General features: G+C 43.1%; 1 protein-coding gene across 2 annotated transcripts in view; it reads left to right on the top strand.

Annotated features, from left to right (window-relative positions):
* The window catches only part of MAMDC2 (MAM domain containing 2), a 127,212-nt gene that overhangs the window by 59,040 nt on the left and 48,331 nt on the right, over positions 1-19,841 (top strand). For both annotated transcript variants that reach the window (XM_015565010.1, XM_006765283.2), the window contains exons 3-5: positions 6,673-6,944; positions 8,449-8,533; positions 11,648-11,785. In XM_015565010.1, coding sequence (XP_015420496.1) covers positions 6,673-6,944; positions 8,449-8,533; positions 11,648-11,785 — 495 coding nt within the window. The remainder of the gene's footprint in view (positions 1-6,672; positions 6,945-8,448; positions 8,534-11,647; positions 11,786-19,841) is intronic.

Below are 19,841 nucleotides of genomic sequence, written 5' to 3'. Positions count from 1 at the left end.
GGAGGAAGGCAATGTAAATTCCTTACTGCCTCTGGGACAACTCCTCCGCCTGATGAGGAGAAATGATTAACATTACAGTAACAAAGCATTTATGTTGAGGCACAGCAGCTGCAGTGGCTGCCTCTGCCCTCTCAGCTCTGGAAGGTCGTTCAGCTCTCTGATTAGCATATTACCCTTTTGTTATTATAGATTATTGTAGATGTATCTTCATTTTATTGGGTTCTCACAATAATCCCATGTATATGAAGTCATATCTCACTTGAGCTTTACCTTCTAAAGCCAGCACAAAAGGATACCATCAAAATTACCATTGAAAGCCCCTAGTTACACACTGTACAGCAAGCATGTCAAACTCACGGCCAGTGGGCTGCAAGATGACATGCTTGCAGTGTACAGTACACAGAATTTTCTACCTATTGTATACCATTTCTATGTACAACACAGCCAATTTTCTTTTTTGTGTTGAAATATATAAAATAGATTTCATTTAGTGGCTACTTATATGAAAATTTTTGTGTGTGTGTGTATATATATGTGTGTGTGTGTATATATATGTATGTAGTTTTAGTGTTTTAAAATACATGTTTATGCAGTTTTCAATGTTGTCCTAATTTAAAAGTAATAAATATATCCCCGTTGTAGATCATTCTAGCCTTTATAGAAATGTATATGGGACAGGAGAATAAAAGTGCTCCATAATCCTCGGTTTAAGAAAGCCACTGTTCACTGTGAGGTGTATCACTTTTCAACCTGTGCTGTTAGGTGGAATTTAGTAGAACCGAAAACTATCTGATCTGCTTAACAAAAGAAGGCCTTCCTGAGGGAAGCCTAATTGGGGTATGTATTTACCACCATATCCTGTTCTGTATGGATCGTTCTTTATCTTGTTAAAAAAAAAAAAGACAAGAAAAGGTTGTCAACAAAGGTTGCTGGACTTGAAGCAGGGTTTAACCGGGAAACCCATCATTGTTTATGCCGCAGAGCAACAGACTTATAGAGACTTGATCGCTGCACCTGATAGAGCCCCGGCTTGCACAAAGCAGCCAGCCTTGAGGAGCAGCTGGTAAACTTGGAGCACGTATAGGACAATCAGAGGAAGTCTACATATAAACTTCTCCCTGCGAGGGAAGGTGGTTTGCGTGAGAGAAAGAAAGAAACATCAATCAGCTGCCTCTTGCAGGCCCCCTACTGGTGATGGAGCCTGTAACCTGGGCATGTGCCCTGACTGGGAATCTAACCACTGACTCTTGGTGCATAGGATGTCACTCAAACAATTGAGCCATTCCAGCAGGGCTTGCATGATTATATTTTGCAAATCCTGAATGGGATCCACTGCCCCACACAGTGAACCCACACAATCATCACACCTGAAGGACATTCATTAGCAAATAGAATTGCAGGGATGCCAAGAAGTCCCCCACGCCTCATGCCCTGACCGCATGGCCACAGTGATGACCTGGGATTTAGCCCTGTCACACTGTGCCTTGGCTACCGAAAGCCATTGACATTGAGCTCTAGCTGTGCACATGTGTCCAGCAATTAAGTGTGACCTCAAAACTCACTTCTTTATGGCTGCCTTCATTAAAACAGGAAAGCCTTGTCTGTTCCTGTCTTCTGATGCCTGCATGTGACTAGCAGACGTGTTCAGACCCTGAGGCACCTGGAGCCTGACCTTTTTGGCAGGGTGGTTTAATTATTGCTTTTGATTGCTGACTTACTTAAAAAAATATCTGTTTGGAAGTTTATGGCTCTTTTCTGAACCCTTTAGATTTTATCTTTTCCAATAAATGTCTCTTAAATCAGTTCAAATTGCCTAAGCAGCAGATTCTGTCCACCCCCTGTCATCATGTCTCCAACACTCTGCCTAGTAAATCTTCCCCGACCCTTGGGCTGATGTGTCAGAGAGAACAACCCATTCCATGTGTGATTTCTGCTATTCTTTGACTTTCTTATTTGTTTGTGTCTGCTTTACCATCTCTGAACCATTGTTTGCTGTTCTTATCAGTTTAAAAATATGTGGAAAGTGAGTGGTGTCAGTAGGAATGGTGGATGAAACACTTCAGAAAATTCTATCCCCATAAAAGCAATGAAAATACTGCCAACAGTTGTCAAAAATCAGCTTTTTAAGAACTTTAAATTAACCAAAGACTCACAACATTTGGGAGCATTTACTCAAGAAAAAAGACTAAATACATTAAGAACAGTGAGCTTTGTGTTATTTTAACTTATCCTGTTCCCATCCTGATCTTTAAATTCATATGGAAATTAAAAGGACACAGATAATGTAAACAGTCTTGAAAAAGACAATGATGTGGGAGAGCTCACATTTTCCAGTTTAAAAACTTACTAGAAAGCCATGGTAAGCGAGATGTGTGATACTGATGTAAAGACAGACCTGAAACTACAAAATAGAATTGAGAGTTCAAAAATAAACTCTTGTATCTATCCTCAGTTGATTTTAATCAAGGGTACCAAAAGAATTTAATGGACAAAAATTAACTCAAAATAGATCAAAGACCTAAATGTAAGAGCTAAAACTATAAAACTCAGAAGAAAGCATAGGCATGAACCATCATGACCTTAAGTTAGATAATGGCTTCTTGGCTATTATACCAATAGATGATTGGACTTCATCAAAATTAAAAACTTCTGTAATTTAGAGGACACACCATCAAGAAAGTGACAAGGCAACCAACATAATGGGAACAAAAATAATTGCAGATCGTGCTTCCCCTGATCTACCCGGTCGCCTCTCACAGAGGGAGGCCAGACTGCAGCTTAGCGGGTCTAAGGGGAGCAGGCCTAAGCCATCAGTAGGACATCCCCTGAGGGCTCCCAGACTGTGAGATGGGGCAGGCTGGGCTGAGGGACCCCCACCCCCCAGTGCATGAAACACACAAATGGTTATAGTGGAATCATTCATAATAGCCAAAAAGTGAAAACAACCCAAATGTCCATCAACTGATGAGTGGATAAATAAAAACAAAATCTGGCATATCCATAAAATGGAATATTATTTAGCCTCAAAAAAAAAGAATTAAATTCTGATACATGCTACAACAGGATGAAACTTGGAAGCATTGTGCTAAGTGAAAGAAGCCAGTCACAAAAGGGTACATCTATAAATATATATGTATGTTTAACGACCGAATGACTGGTTGACCAGTCGCTATGATGTGCCCTGACCACCAGGGGGCAGACGCTCAATGCAGGAGCTGCCTCTTGGTGGTCAGTGCACTCCCACAGCTGGAGCTCCTCTCAGCTCACTGATGGGCGCCAGATGCCGAGCTCACGGCTGATGAGCACCGCTGCTGCTGCGGCAGTGTGAGCCTCTCCCAATTGGGACTGACTGGGCACAAGCCCACAACAGGTGTAGTGGGGCCAGAATGAGTGGGAGCAGCAGGCAGGAGTGGCAGTTGGAATACCAGTTTCGGCTGATCCTCGCAGGCCACGCTGAGGGACCCTACTGGTGCACGAATCTGTGCACCAACCAGGTCTCTAGTTTTATATGATTCCATTCATATGAAATTTTCAGAATAGATAAATCCATATAGATAGAAAGTACATTCATGGTTTCCAGAGGCTAGAGGGAAGGAAAAATAAGGAATGACTAATAATGGATGTGGATTTCCTTTTGGGATGATGAAAGATTCTAGAAATAGGTAATGGTAATAGTTGCACAACTTTGTGACTGTGCTAGAAACCTGAGTTGTACTAAAAAGGTGAATTTTATTGTATGTAAATTATGTCCAAGATTAACTTCCAGATATCATTCTCATTAGAATGGAATAAATGAAATATTTCACATACCAAGAAAACCTCATTAACTCACTCAGTGGTAAAATGATTCTTTTAAAAAAAAATTTATCTTAATTGTTGAAAGTATTACAAATGACCCTTTTTTTTTTTTTTTACCCCCATTGGTCTCCTCCACCTCACCCCTGCTCCATCGCCCTTTCACCTTCACTACACTATTGTCTGTGTGCATGGGTTATGCATATATGCATATAAGTTCTTTGGTTAATCACTTGTCCCTCCCCACTCCTACTCCCCACACCCCCTTCCCTCTGAAATTTGTCAGTCTGTTCCATGCTTCTATGTCTCTGGATCTATTTTGCTCATCAGTTTATTTTGATCCCTGATTCCACATATGCATGAGAACATGTGATACTTTATTTCTCTAATTGAAATAGCTCCCCCAAAATGTTATTGATTTGTTCTAGAATAGCAATTTTATTAGTGACAGTCTAAGGTAAGGCACCATCCCTGGTATCGATATCTCTCATTCTTTCTTCATTTTCTAAAACTTCTTTAAAACATACCATGTTCCTTCGGGTTCAATTCAGCTCTAATATGACCACAAAATACACTCTGACACTGAAGCTACAAGCAAGGGTAACAAAGAGTTTCAACTCAACTGCCAACTCAGATTGATTAGTTGTGTTAGAGAGATCCTGAGGCTGTGTCCAGGCTAAGCAGAGAAGGAAATGTAGTGATTAATAAAATCTGTCTTGAGCTTGGCAGTAGCAGTAGCGCTGCACACCACTTGGGCTAGTCATTTTATCTAGGAAAAAGTGTTATACTGCTGGTAGATGCAAAATCAGTTGGGTAGATAACTCTTTGGATGGATCATAATGCAGCCAGTAGGCACATTCACACAGCATGGCCTAAAAATGAATTTGAGACCTGTAATTTACATGCAAAGTCCCAAAATTTGGAAATAGTCAACATTTATGGCTGAGATGTCAAGAGCACTCAATAAATAGCACTTATTTTCTTACTGTATAATATCAAGGTATTTTAAATAACACGTTTTATACAGTGTTCGCTCTCAGAGGTTCTTAACATGAAAGCATTGGGATCTCCCCTAATCCTCATCCCCACCCCACCCTACCCCACCACCAGACTGCTCAGAATCCCTTGTTTGGACGTAATAGGGAGTGGGAAAGGAGGATGGCACTTCTACATTCCCTCATGTTAAAATGAAGCAGTATTATTCAAAAAAGGATTGGCATCAACACCCCATAGCTAGTAAACATGTGTGAAGACATAGAACTGTACCTGGTTCCTAGTGATTGTTCACTGTATATAGGAGGTAATGGTGTTGGTGACGATTAGGGCAAAGGCCAAATTTCTCCACAGAGGGTGCCTGGGTTGGCATCTAGAAGTAGTCGCTGTTCGCACCCAATGGGGTGGTGGTTATGTTAAGACAACTGCCAGCTGGAGGTAGACCTTGATCTTGAAACCCTTCAGAGGCAAGTGAGGCTCCCTGAAGGCAATGCCCTCACAGTGCCCCAACTGTGAGGGTGGTCATTAGCTGAGGGGCTGGTGGCCTGTCGGTATTTGCCGCAGAGACAAGGATCCTGGCTGGACTTGGCATCTAGGGCAACAAGCATTGTAGGAAGGACTGAAGAACATCAAGCGAAGCAATGAGACATTTCAGGGCCTTTGTAATAAGAGCTCAGTGTTGTGAATCCCAAGGGGTGGAGTGGATGGTCACATGACAGCAGTTTAGATGCTGGCCACCGAATGTGGAGCCTCTGAGCAAGCTTGGGAGTCTGCAGGCCAGAAAGGCAGTGGGTCCTGAGACCCACAGGCAGATCAGACCACTGCTGTAGGAAGCTGGTGACCAGAGTTGGATTTGGAAGTTTCCAGTTAGGGTTCTTGGTTCCAATCCTTTTTCCCCCCATGGAAATGCTGTTTGATATCCTGGTGTGGTCAGTAGAGCACCACTTGTCAACATTAGGAATATAGGGGGAGGAGGGAAGTGAGATGGAGAGAGGAGAGAGGGAAAGGTGAAGGGGGAGGAACAGGAAGAGGAAAAGGAAAGGAGAAGACAGAGAGAAGAGGGGACAGGGAAAAAGGAAAAAGGAGAGAGTGAGGAAGGGGTAGAAGGGATGCAGGAGAAGGAAATAATGATTGCTAGTCCCAGAGTGCACGCTGCTTTCCTTGCCCTGTCCTACGTGTTTTGCATGCGCTTCTCATTTAGTTATCATAACTATGACATTGGGTAATGGAAGAGCCTAGAGACTCTTAAGGAGAGACTTATTTCTAATGAAAAATAGGTTACAATGAACTTTTTCTGCCCAGGCCCCAACATCTGAGGGAACCAAGTCAATTCAATCTACTAAAATGATGCACATTAAATGCAGTTGAATCATTAGGAATGAGGGGAAGCTATGGAAGAAGAAGGCTGAGTTTAAAATGGTCATGGGTATTCTCCTTACTCATGCTGTTCCTCCTGATTCTGAAGCCCCTTTGCCTGGGTTCTCAAACTCACATGCATATGGGGACCAGGGAGATAAATGAAGTGTGTGAAGTGAGCCTGGTATACGGTGATTACAGGAAAAAGACACTTGGCTTAAATGTCAGGAGGTAATAGGGAGTAGTCGGAATTATGACAAAATGGAGCCTATGCGCCACGCTCTGAAGAGGCAGCACCACTCAGCTCCAGCCTGTTGCTGTCACGTGCCATGTGTAAGTGGGCACAGTGTTGCTGGGCCTCCTAATTTTCACAAGAAGACAGAGATCTATTGACCAGGCAGCATTCAGGGGGCTAATGAATTGCACCTGTTGGCTGTATCTGTCCTCAGATAGACTGGTCTACAGTTGTGTCTTTTCCTGAGTGGCAACACAAGCTTGATCTCTTCCCTATGTTCCTTTCTCTTCCAGGCCATTACATTTATGTGGACACCTCCTTTGCCAAGCAGGGGGATAAAGCCCTGCTGCTAAGTTCTGACTTACAGGCTGAGGAATGGAGCTGCCTCCGATTGGTCTACCAGATAGCCACGTCTTCAGGGTCTCCATCAGATCCCAGCCAGCTGAACCTCTACGTGAGATTTGAAGATGAAAGCTTTGATCGATTGCTTTGGTCAGCTAATGAACCTTCGGACAGCTGGCTCATCGCCAGCCTGGATTTGCAAAACACTTCCAAGAAATTCAAGGTAAGTGGAATTGAGGAGGAAGGTGCAGGGCTTCTCTGTGGCTTCGTGCTATTCTGAGGTCTTCTGAAACTGCTGTCATTGAACTTAGTTTTCTTCTGTGTTAGTATGTGATGTTTTGTAGAAGATGCATCAGAGAAGAATGGTAGAAATGGAAATTAATATCTTGTTTATTCCTTAAAGGAGCTTTCTTTTCTGTTTAAATGGGACTTCAGCACAAATCTAAATGGAGCTTAAACCAAGTTCTTCAATGGAAATTTATCTTCTAATGGGCTTTAAGAGCACATTCTCATTTCTTATCATTTTGTTTCATTCTACTAAGTGGAGTGTGGTATATGTTTACGTTTTTTTCCTAATGCTTTGTTTGCTATAAATTTTCAACAAAGCATTAACCATCATAAAAGGAAAACTGAAAATACTTTGAAAGAGGAAAACTACTTAAAGGACATGCTCTGATTCCTTTTTTAAAATGGAAGTTGTTCCATCAGAACAACTTGGAAAAGGACAGTGGAAAATGTAAGATTGAATTGGATATGCATTGAAGTAGGGAAGGAGGATGGGATCTTGATTCACTTGGCCATAAAGTGTTCTATTTAGTGAGAATATGTCATGGAGGATGCAAAGGAGGCTTCATGAAAATGCCCTCCATTTCTAATCCCCTTTTCAATGTCCTATCCCTTCCACTTCTTCAAAGAGGTTTGAAATACTATACTCTCCTCTACCCTCTGTCTCCTGGTGCCTCTCCATCAGGCAGTAGGGGGGTCGAGGGAAGGAGTATTGAGGGTCTCAGTTCCCTATTTCACAATATCCTCCTAACAGTATATCAGACCCTAAATCTACCAACATAGTTGCAAAATATTGGGCTAAAATCACCTAAGGCAAAGCAAATACTTTCAGAAATAGGACCAAATGTGAACCTATAACAGTGCTTAAAATCAGCCTCATAAATTGTCATGCTTCTATCTGTTCTTTGTGTGAAATTTCCAAGTTTTTCAGCAATAGAGAAACGATAAGTTCATTGATTTGAGCCTCCTCCATCTCATGCAGAGATCTCCCATCACTAAGCAGATTATGCTTCCTACCTTCTTCTCCAGGGTCTTTTTTCCTCTGTAGACTCTACCCTCTGTTCCTGGTCATTCTCAGAATGGAGTTTCCTAGAGACATAAGCCCTCCTTTCCATCCACAGCCAGTTGGTGTAACCGCAAGCACTGGCTTAGGATAACAGTGGAAGAGAGCTGACTCTGAGATTTTATTGGACATCTTGCTCCCCTCAAAGTTCTGAGTATATATGTACACACAGAGAGAGAGAGAGAGAGAGAGAGAGAGAGTTTTAATAAAGTCCATCATGAAATTGGCATCCAATATCAATTAGCTGAGACAAGCAATCTCATTTTGCCTTGAATTGCTGAAAGCTGTTTGAAAGCTTTCAGCAAATAGTTGAAATACTGAACCAAGAGAACATGCCATTTTGAAGTCTAACTCCCTTTCCCCCCCGTATGTTGTGCAGGTTTTAATAGAAGGTGTGCTGGGCCTGGGAAACACAGCCAGCATTGCACTCTTTGAAATCAAGATGACAACCGGCTACTGTATTGGTAAGTGGGTTTCATTTTCATTGTATCAGAACGTGGATCTTTTCTAAAATCCCCTCTTGCCAGAGGGAATTGGATCCATCCTAAAGGCACTGAATTGTGCATAGTAGTTAAAATTCTTTGCTAGTTCACTAGAATGGTCTATTTTGTTTCTCTGTCTTTAGCATCGGAAGGCTCATTAGAGTTTGCCTGGACTGGCTGGATTAATGAAAGACAAGTAGATGCAGCAAATGTAACCTGAGTTGCTGCCTTAACCTCAACATATTCTAATGAAAATAATTGCCGGTTTGCTGCGAACTCAGCTTTTGTTGCATTTGCCGGAAAAGCAGGCATCGTATTACCTCCTTTCCTCACTTTGCTCTCCAGCACCCCATTGACTGTCTTTATAATCACAATTTTCCCTTTGATGCCACTTGAGCTGGGTTGGCTGGATGCCTCTTACGTGTCAGTTCTGAGAAGGTGTAAAGAGAAGACATAGTCCATGTCCTGTGGTCGCCCACCTTCTACTTGCCTGCCCCTGAAGCTATTTCTACATTCGATAAATATGGCCGGAGAAAAGCAAGCTATGCAGCAGAGGTGCAGGGGGAGGAGAGGAAATCTGAGAGGACTGAATTCAGTAGAGATGCATTTGCGCTGGGGTTTCAAGAAGAAGTGGAACTTAGTCGAGTAAAGGTGCTGGATAGGAAGACTCCAATAGAAGAAAGCCGAGGGCCTGCTCAGGCAAAGGCAGGAAACAGAGCAGGGCATTTGAAGCGAGAACCAGGCCTGCTAAGGGAGTTTGTTACGGAAGAATCTGGATCCAGGCTGTGGAGCTTGGATTCATGAATTACGTGGTTGGGAGGTGCTGAATCTCAGTCTGCAGGGAGGAGTCTCCAACTGTGGTTTTCAGATGATGACTCTGGCCGCCACATGGAAAATTGAGTTAGAAGCAAGGAAAATACAAAAGAGGTAGGAAAACCCCTAAAAGTGATTGTGACATTACAGGGGGAGGCATAATGAGGGTATCAAATTGGGGTTGACAGTGGAATAGGAAAACTGGTAGATTTGAGCGATTTTTCAGCACTGACAATACTTGGAGGCTGATTATCTGTGGAGAGGAAGAGAAAGGAAACTCAAAGCCCATTATGAACACAAAAGAGCCTTTGCTAATTCTCTGAATCTTACTTCTCTTTTGACTTTCCAATGATGACGTTAATGCAAGTAAAGAAAACAGACTGAGAATGTGACCATTTTCTGAAGAAAGTGCGTTAGACCCAAGCTCCCTTCCTTGGACCTCCCTGTAGCTCTCATCTGGTGGCTGCATGGGCCTTAGACAGCCAGCTGGCTCCTCAGACACTCCTGGTGGAGCACCGCCTGCTGGCTCAGTCAATGCACTGAGCCCCATAGCCTCTGTTTTATCATCTGTAAAATGGGGATAAAATGCTTCTCTCAGGGTTATTGTGGGGACTAATGAGATCATGGATATGAAGGTGATTTGTGTTGGTGCTGGACACTCAAAAAATGTTCATTTGTGTTCTTCAAGTCACTTGATGGCCTGTACTTTGTTTAAAACACAAAAGGAGAGCCAATACTTTGATCTTGTTAAACTTATGCACACACTCTCACCTCTCCTTTCTTTCTGTGCCTCTCTTTGCTTCTCACAGTTCCTCATCTGGAAAATGAGGTTAATAATAGTGTCTACCTCATGGGGTTGTTTTGAGGATTCAATAAGTCAACTCATATAAAGTACTCAGAAAAATGCCTAGCACATTGAGGAATATTTTGCTTTTTATTTTACTCTGTGTCAGTCTTTGGCACTGAATGTTGAGTGTTGGTTAGCAGATGCTGCAGTGGAAACGTTGCTAATGAAAATCTTAAATTTTTTCAGTGCCTTCTTATGTAAAAACACATTGATAACTATATCAGTCAAGGTCATGGCAGGAAAGTGGAAACAGACAGTATATTCAACCTGAGTAATTTGAGAAAAGGTCAGCAAGGAACTACAGAAGTGTGAGTGGGTAAAGGAAACGGGCGAGGGAGGGTGCGGTAATCCAAGACGAATAACAATGATGACTCATGAGCTGTTACCAGCTTTAGATCTGAAGGGGTAGCAGAACTGGAGACAGTAGCTCTGTGGTGAGACCTACTTGAGAAGAGCAGAGGACACAGCCAACCCATGGAGGCCTGGCAGGCAAGGAGGGCACTGGAGGAATAAACAGTCCCAACCTCATTCTCCTCCTACCTTCCCGTGGTTGAATCCAACAGGAAGCCAGAAAGCAGGGGAGCCCATGGATAAGTCAACCTCTGGAGGCCAGAATGGAGTGCAAAAAAGGGTGTGGACCTGAAGGTGACCAGCACAATCACACTTCATATTTTTAATTGATGATTAGTGGGGTCAATAGGAGCACTGGCTTGTGAGTTTCTTGTTCCTACTAAAGGAGTCTGTTGACTGGCAACAGTGCAAACATGTCAATGCCACTAAAAGCGGGGAGAGGGTCTCTTTATCTTGTGTCTCTTCTCTACTCAGTAGCTTTAGAAGGACACAGAGCCTAGGATATCCCTGCCCTGCCTATTTCATCTAACTAGTTCTTGTTTACTAAAAAAAGCAGAGGACTTTAGCATTAGGAAAGATACCCCTTAGCTCTGGGTATTTTGTCCACCATCATGAGAGAAGTAAATAGAAAACTGGGCTACCAGGTGCAAGAAAAAATAGACAATAAAATTTCTGGAGCCAAGAGCATAGCCCTATAGTGCTTTGAAACAGGATGGCTGATATAAATGTCTGGCTTGTACCAGGCCCCTGTCATGAGCATGGCATTGTGCTGGGAGCTGTCCCACTTACAACAGCCCAATAAGGTGGGAACATTGCTCCCCTTTCACATAAGAAGAAACATTGGCTAAGGGGGTAGTGAGTCACTCTGCATGCAAGAAGGTTACTAAGTGGAAGAACCACAGTCCAAAGGGGCAGTGATGAATGGCAGTCTCAGTTCATTATAGGATCTCTCTCTTCTCACTGGTATTGACCAGGGATCCTGATACATTCCAGTAGACAAAGGGAGTGAGAAACATACTTTGATATCTAAGAGAAAACTTTGCAGTACATCTCCATGAGGTATGTTTTTATTTCTCTACTGCCAGAATGTGATTTTGAAGAAAATCATCTCTGTGGCTTTGTGAACCGCTGGAACCCCAACGTGAACTGGTTTGTTGGAGGAGGCACTAGCCGGAATTCCCACTCCGTTCTTCCCCAGGATCACACATTCAAGAATGAACTGGGTGAGCTGGGAACATGAACTCCTTTCCCCATGATAACTTTCTGCCATCTCTTCCCACCCCCTGCATTGACCTAACTGTGGCTCTGTCAACAGAGAAGAGAGGAGAGAGGAAGGTGAGTAGGGTCCCCAAAACCTGGTAGAAGAGTGGGGAAGCACAAGCTGTATGATGAAGACAAACTGCAGACATGAGAGCTGTGGCTAAGAGGAGGGCCACCTAGGTAAAGGTTTTTCTTCACTTATGACCTGGTCTTGCTGTTTTCACATTTCCGTATGCATTATGCTTTACGTTCTTAACTATTTGTTGTTCAGAACTTCTTATTTCTAAAGACCAGGTTGGAATAATCTTAGGTAACTTTTCACTAAAAATAGATCAAATAATGGAAGCAAGTCCTTAAGAACATGTCCAGTGGCAGTGAGATGAGCTGAGACAATGATTAATCCTGAATGTGGTGTGCAGCAGGGCCCCCTAGTGGCCACATGGACTGGTTCTCTGCAGGGAAAATTTGACCTTGGAAAAGCTTCCACTGAAGGGAGTCAAGGTCAAGGTAGAACAATAGTAGAACAACAACACAAAAAATGCCCCAGAAACTATTTATTTAGCTATATCTAGGATCACTTACATAAGGAGTTAAGATTAGAAAGAGACAAAGTATTTCACTTCCTTCTTTTAAAAGTAAGGCAGGTTTAGCACTTTTGGAAATGACAAAAGATTGGGGTTTCCATGTGTATGTGTAAGTTGGCCCTAAAGATCCACAGCCCATCTCCACTATGGCCATTGTAGGAACCACACTATAAATGAGTGTTATGTGTAGAGTGAATGATAACTAGTTGGGAAACATTAATCCCTGAATCTGCATGAGTATTTTAAAAGACAGTTGAACTCAAAACAGTAAAATGCCACCTCCTCTTGACATCTTTGTTTAAATGAATAAAGCAACTAGCAATGTCTTGGAGTTTCAGAAAGAAACTTTTTCTTATTTTATGGAAGTATGCTCATTTTGAGGTTGTTTTCTGCCATATTTAGACTCTAGTACAAGGAATACAGAGAGTCTTGAAGGACTGATGTTTTAAAATTGCAATAATTCTTGGTGTCCTTATCTCAATGATATGTGGCCAGAAAAGTGTGAAAGGCTGCCTTGAATTTGGGGTTCAGGGAAGGCTTTCTAGAGGAAGTGGTTTCAGAACTAGAATTTGCCAGATGAATAGGAGAAGATAAGTGCAACATATGCAAAGGTGTGTAGGTGTGAGAGTAGATGTTGTATTAGATGGTCAGAGAGTATTTGAGAATGCTGGGTGTATGATGATGGCACAGTAGTCCCTAGATCCAAGATTATGTTCCTGCTAATGATGAGTAAGACACCTGGATACCTACATACCACTTACTTCTTCCAGCTCTTTTATGCTATTTCACTTCAGTTTCTCTTCAGCTTTTGGACTAATGTCTTGCCCAAAACATTAGCCAAACAACCCTCTCATTCCCACCCAATGCCCACCCATATGTGTGCACACACACGCACACTCTCTCATACTCATTCACACTCCTTGCACCTGGACTCCTAGGTAAGACTTTCCCCTATATGTGATGGGGCTAAAAAAGATGAGTTCTACAGATTTTTAAATATTTTATTTGAAAACCACTCTGCCCCTGTGACTCAAAGGTTTGGGCACAATCACTCTTGAAAACAAAAAGCCCTCCAGTGCTTTGTATGAGAGAGAGGTTGCCTTCCGTATTACATTTACCTTCTACTGGGTCTATTGATTTTCCCTGATCTCTATCTATTTGGGTGGCAAAGTAAAGATTAAATGGCTCAGATCTGCCTGCGGCAGCAGATTTTGCTTTAGATAAATTTATCTCCTGTTCATTTGTGTACTTGAAGCAGTTTTTACCTTTGCTTTCAGGTACAAACTGGAGAGGCAAACCGCAAGGGGCCAGGGAAGCTGTGTGCTGGCTGGCTCTGAAACTTTTAGCGTTTCAGAGGGGGTGAAGGACATCTTCCCAGGTGGATTCTGACCTTTATGTTGTAGAAAAGGAAACAGCGAATGTAATATCTGAAAAATATGATGTGGATATGAATTTTCCTTTATTCGGCTGTTGTTTATAACAGTGAGTCAGATTTTTCAAATAAGCACTATCTCTCCAAATTCTTGTCTAGTGATGAAAATGGCTGAAGTGCGCCGTACGAATTGTGGTGGGACATCTTTGGAATACTGGAGTCGATGGAACACTGTCAGCTTTTCCTTAATCAATTCTGATTCATCACCTATGGATTTTTTTCTTTTTGAATATTTTATGCAGTGAAATAAAATCTTTCAGGAGGGAACCTACTGACAGCTCAGATCATTACTGTTTTCCACCTGCCTTGGCAAAAAAGAAGATAATTGCTGGAAAAATAATGAGGGAAATCCATTTCTTTGCTGAGATTTGTTTAAATCCAATCTGCTTAGGGTGCCACTTTAGAAGGAGCTGACCGAGGTTTCAAAACCTAAAATAAGGTCAGAATTATTGTGTTCCATCCTTGACCCTGAGATGGATGGATCATCCTTCCATAACTCATGACATTCTTTTCTCATTTCAGTTCAGATTGAGCTCAAGCGCCATCTCAACAGCACCTATGCATTCACCCTCTGTATTGATCTGTCCGGTTCATTGCCTAGCACTCAGTAGGGAGGCAGCCTTGTTAATTTTCTTCCCCTTGCCTTTGTGCAAGCTCTGCTAGATCTCCTTTCCCTGTCCTTAGATGACTTACCATTTCCGGTATTAGCAGCTTCCTCTTAAATAATGAAATTCAGTCAAATCAGAATTCGAAAATCTCACCCAAGTGAAATCTTCCCCCAGCCAGAGCACGATCGAGCAGCAGGGAGAGCATTTGTGCTTTATTTCTTCTTACTTCTCCCCTTTGCCCTTCCCCCATTGGCTCTGCTGCTCCTGGCTTCTCCAGGTTGGGGGCGGCATGATAAGGGTGGGGCAGAAAGGGAAGGGAAGCAGACTAAAAGTTTTATGTGATCAGAGCTGTTTAATCTGGACTTGTGCTCTTTATCCTGCAGGAAGCCAAATGCGCAAGGTGATGCACTCCCTAGGAACCCCCTTTAGCATCTATCCGTAACGGTATGCCCAGCCAGCCCCTTCTGCTGGAGAGGCAAACCGCACACATACCATCCCTTTGAGAAGAGCCCTTTAAGGCCCTCTAGCCCAGCTACCACCTGAGTTGCCCACTTAAGCTAAGGAAAAACTTAAATCTTTGCCCCATCAAACTCCAGAGGTACAGCCACTGGCAACAAAATGCTTTCTGTCCTCTCTGCCACCACAGGTCCCTCCTACAGCCTTTAGATCTATAGAGTCAAGAGTCAGACACCAGTCTCTGTACCCCACAAACTCCAGTTACCACTCATCAAGTTCCCCCAGTAACTCTGGCCACCTCCTCTCATGGCCCAAAGAACTTGGAATTGCTGCAAGTGTGGGTGGGGATGAGGTTACATGGAGTTTCCTTTCCTCTTCCATCCTCTCTGCAAGTGGCTCCCTTAAGTCTCCTCCCTTGGCAAGAATGGGGAAGCATTTCCTCCCCTTCCCTTGAGGGCCGGGGGGTGGGGGGGCGTGGACATGGGGAGACACATGCAGGTCAGCTCCATGACAACTCTCTTCAAAGAAACTCTGTCTCCTGTCTCTCTGATCCCTCTCTGGCCTTGTCACATACATACAGGCTGGGTGGAGAGGTAAGCTACATCTGGTGGAGCTGGCTTAGCTGCCAGGTCTGCCACAATGGAGTGCATTATACACTGATGGTCTGTACTGCTCTTTCGAAAATAGACCTACTTATCACCCATTTATTTGACATTGAGTCTTAGCAGAGACAAGAAGCTCCACTTCACATTCATTTACATTTATGACATCCCTGCAAACTGTTGTGGCCTATAGGATCCCCAATGATTGGATGATTATAGGAATCTGACTCTATTATAGTAAAATTCACCCAAACCCACAGAACTAAAGATTCATGAAGGAAACTGTCGGGTTCATAGACTAGGAGAGCAGGCATGATGACTGGCTGTCTTTGGGGGCTGTCTCCTCACAATGCCAGCAGACCAGAGGGTGTTTCCAGCTGGCACACGATTCTGCAGACCAGACTTTCTCCTCACCCAGGAGACAGCTTGTCCAGACAACCATGACACGGACGCAGGCGTCACAACTAGAGCACAACTGTGGCCAGCGGGGCGCAATCACAGCTGAGTCAGAGGACGCCTTTGGCCTGGCAGCCAGGCCAGGGGCAATCTTTGTGGAATGCTGGTTAGCCAGACTGTTTGAAAATAAAAGTTCAGGGACTTCCCTCAGAGCTCTTCTCCTGATTCAAGGGGAAATGGTGAACTAGCAGGGCCCATGGATTCCACATGAAAAGTTGAGCTAATCCAGGGGCTGCTCAAGAAAGGGAGAAGTTTCCCTTCAGAGGCAAGCGCACATGCGCGGTCACTACAGACATGGTCCCTGGGGACCTCGGCTTTGGCTGGCACCATTAAGAGCTTTTATCTTTCAACAGAACTAGAAATTGTTGGGGTTTCCCCCCAGCCCCCTTGAAAGTGCAGGCTTTTAGTGTATAATCCAGAATGAGGGGGAAATAGACGGGCTCCCAATCTGAGCATGGCAAAGCAACTCAGACCTCAGACCTTAGAGGAGTGGAAACAAACTTCTCACTTTTTAAACTTATGGGGCAACCCTTGTTCCCTTCATAGACTCTTTCATTTCCAGTTTAAAATGTAATACAGGGGTGGGCAACCTTTTTGTGAGTGCGTGCCAAAACCAGCAAAATTTCTGACTCAAAATTCTTCTGTGTGCCAACCCTAATTTTTTGAGAACATGTTACATCTACTTGATATCTCTTAAGGTGTACGTATGTGAAGAACCTTGAAGAAATAATAAAATTCATTCGAGCGACAAAAACACAGTATATGATGATGAAAAATACAACCAAAACACTGGTCGGATCTAGGAAGGCAGGAAGAGTTAAGGCAGAGGCATAGAAATTGCTCTTACCCTCTCTTGTCAATCCATATCTATGGTCTTTAAGATAACTTGTTATGTAAAATTATTTATCTAAGATGCACCTACACTGAATTTATCTGAAAAATAAAAAAGTCGATATTAAGAAAAAAATTGTAAATGGAAGATTATAAGAGAGGGTTTCGCGTGTCAGCAAAAGTGGCACGCGTGTCAAGGGTTGCCCAACCCAGATGTAATACTTACAAGTCTTTGTGGTCTACAGGATTCCCAATGATTAGGTTGATTATAGGATCCTGTCCACATAGGGTCCATCTATACCTAGTTTCATCCTATTCAAATTTAAAGGATCTGGTCAAACTTGCCTCTCGCAGAAATTTTGGAGGTTCTAGAACCAGATAAGAGGGTTGGCCTCATTGAACTGGGCAGGAAAATTCTCATAATACCAGACACTAGACATAATTTCCTAAGAACTCCAGTACCTTCTTCATTCCCCCTTGGGAAAGTACACAGAATGGTGCCTGCACCCACCCAGCCAATTGCTCAGAGCAGATTGTACCCAACAATGACACACACGCAGCCTGGGCAGACACCTGGGGATTTCTGAAACATCCCCACCCCTTCAACTGAGATGATAAACTTATGATGAGCTACCTTTTGTTTTTCAGTGAAAAACTTAGTCTTACTCAGATGCTCAGTAAATAGTACCCAATATTGGCAGCAAATGAATGATGTGGTCTAGTCTAGTGGTTCCATATGAGACTTGTCAGCAGTCCTGTTCTTATTCCCAGAAGCCTCTCTGACTCACTTTGGGCAGGTCACATTGTGCTTGCTGGATGTTTTTTTGGATCAGAAATGTGACTGTGGCTCAGTTGGCGAGGGACTTTAACTGCAAATTCAGGGATTAAAATATTATTCACTCAGCAGGTGAATAACTAGCCTCTGAAGAAGGTGGTCAGGAAGATAATTCATAATGGGACAGGGTCTGAGACATTTCTCTAAGCACAGTTATCATGCACTCTGGGAGCAGAATGAATAATTTCAAGTGGATATGTGAGGTCTCCCCCAGATTCACTGAGAGTCTCTGAGAGTCTTTGGAGGTGTTCCTCAGCCTGGGTAGAATGGTCCTCCAAGAAGCAGACACCAAGATGGGATCAGGTGTGAAAGAGACTAATTGGGGGAAATGACTATGAAGGATAAAGGAGGAGAGAACTGGAGTAGCTGGGCCAGGTCAATATATCCATTAGGCATAGTAGTCACAGCGCCTAGGAGCCATGACATTTTTCAGGATCTATGAGAATGTTTATATTTTATTTATTTTAAAATAAAAAGAAAAAAATAAATGCAAAAATAAATATAATAAGCCCTGCCTGGATTATATTAATCTTTATCCAGTGCAGTCATACAACATAATGTTAGTATGTTTTATGGAGAAAGAGGCCCATGGCGGTGAGAGTCATAACGCAGCCTTGGGAGAGCTTCGGCACAGGCGGGAAGGCCGCCGCCTGTGAAAGAGGGGCCAGGCCGGTGGGGAGGTGTTGAAGAGCCCGTGTCACACAGACTGGCCCTGCTCTGGTGCCCCTGCTATGCTTGGTCCCTGGCTGAGAACAGCCCAGGGTGGTGTGGCCATCGTAGAGCCACGCATGAGATAGCTGGAGGCTGTCAGTCAGTTGTGGCCCATGAGGCAAATTCACTTGAAGGAAATGTGAGCAGCCCACCTCCATGGTGGCTCTTCTACCCAGTTTCCCCAGGGGCATGTCTTGGAAAGAGATTGTTTCATTGGTAAGACATATTATTAGGAAGTGCATTAAAAACTTCCTCTCTGAAAACAAACAAACAAAAAACAAACTTCGTCTCTGGAGAACTGGTAGTTGTCCAAGGGAAGGGGTTTGGGGGACTAAGTAAAGATGAGAGGGGGGTTGGAGGGATGGACAAAGAAGGTGAAGGAATTAGTAAGCACCAATTGTAATTACAGAATAGTCACAGGGATATAAAATACAGCATAGGGAATATAGTCAATAATATTGTAGTAACTATGCATGGTGTCTTCTTCCCTGACCCAGTCTACTTCAGTCATGCACCTGACCTAGCTGGCTCCTCTGAGCAGCAGAGTTTGTGATCTCCATGTATTCACAGTTGCATGGCTTGGCAAGATGACTTAAGAAATTATCTTTAAACAAGAAAGGTTATTCTGGGATTGGACAATTTGCTACCAGGAAAAAGAAAGCTTTGATTTGTCCATCTTTCTCCTCTTCCTTGTTGGCATGAGGACCTTCCTGAGACCATATTTATGCTTTGAATAGCCATCGGTTGAGGGCCTACCACATACTGGGCAGTGTGCTAGATCAAAGTAAGTACCCAGTGTGTGATTGCATATATTCTTCCTAATAGCCTTACCACTATTTTGCCAAGGATAAAAGGAATCCTTATAAATCCTTTTAGGCATAATGTAATAAAGACTAAGATATTATTAGGCTGTAGTTGTTCTGAGCTTGTAAATAGGAGAGCCATTCTATGGAAGCTGCATTGCATAGCATTCCTTTGTCATTGCAGCTTAAATAAATGCAGACAGAATTGCTAATAACAATAACTCCTCTTTACGTAAAACAGACCATGGGGAAAGCATGGTGCTAGAATCATTAGTGACATTGTTTTCTTTCATTATAATTATGTTAGGCAATTACCATGTGCCAGGCACATGCCAAGGACATCGCATACATAATCTCATTTCATACTCATACCAACCCAATGAGAGAAGTATTTGATTCTCATTCTAGAGATTAGGGAATTGAAGCCCAGAGAGATTCAGTAACTTCCTTGAGGTCACAGGGCTAGTAAGAGACAGAGCAGGATTCAAACTTAGTTCTTTCAATGCCAAATCCAGGCTCTCCCCATTCTGCCTCATTGTTTCTCAATTTCACCAAAATGCCTCCCATGGAGGTCAGCCTCTGAGTCCAGAGCCCACCAAGGTCTTCCTAAGTGTGCATCACAAGTTCACCTTCCAAATCCTAATCCTATCCGCAGTGTCGATTGACCTACATGTTCTATTAAAAAGGTACAACTTGTTATC

This window comes from Myotis davidii, unplaced genomic scaffold (genome assembly GCF_000327345.1).
Source record: "Myotis davidii unplaced genomic scaffold, ASM32734v1 scaffold616, whole genome shotgun sequence".
Classification (NCBI taxonomy): Eukaryota; Metazoa; Chordata; class Mammalia; order Chiroptera; family Vespertilionidae; genus Myotis; species Myotis davidii.
Note: the sequence above shows the minus strand (reverse complement) of the source record. Positions and strands in the feature narration are given on the sequence as shown.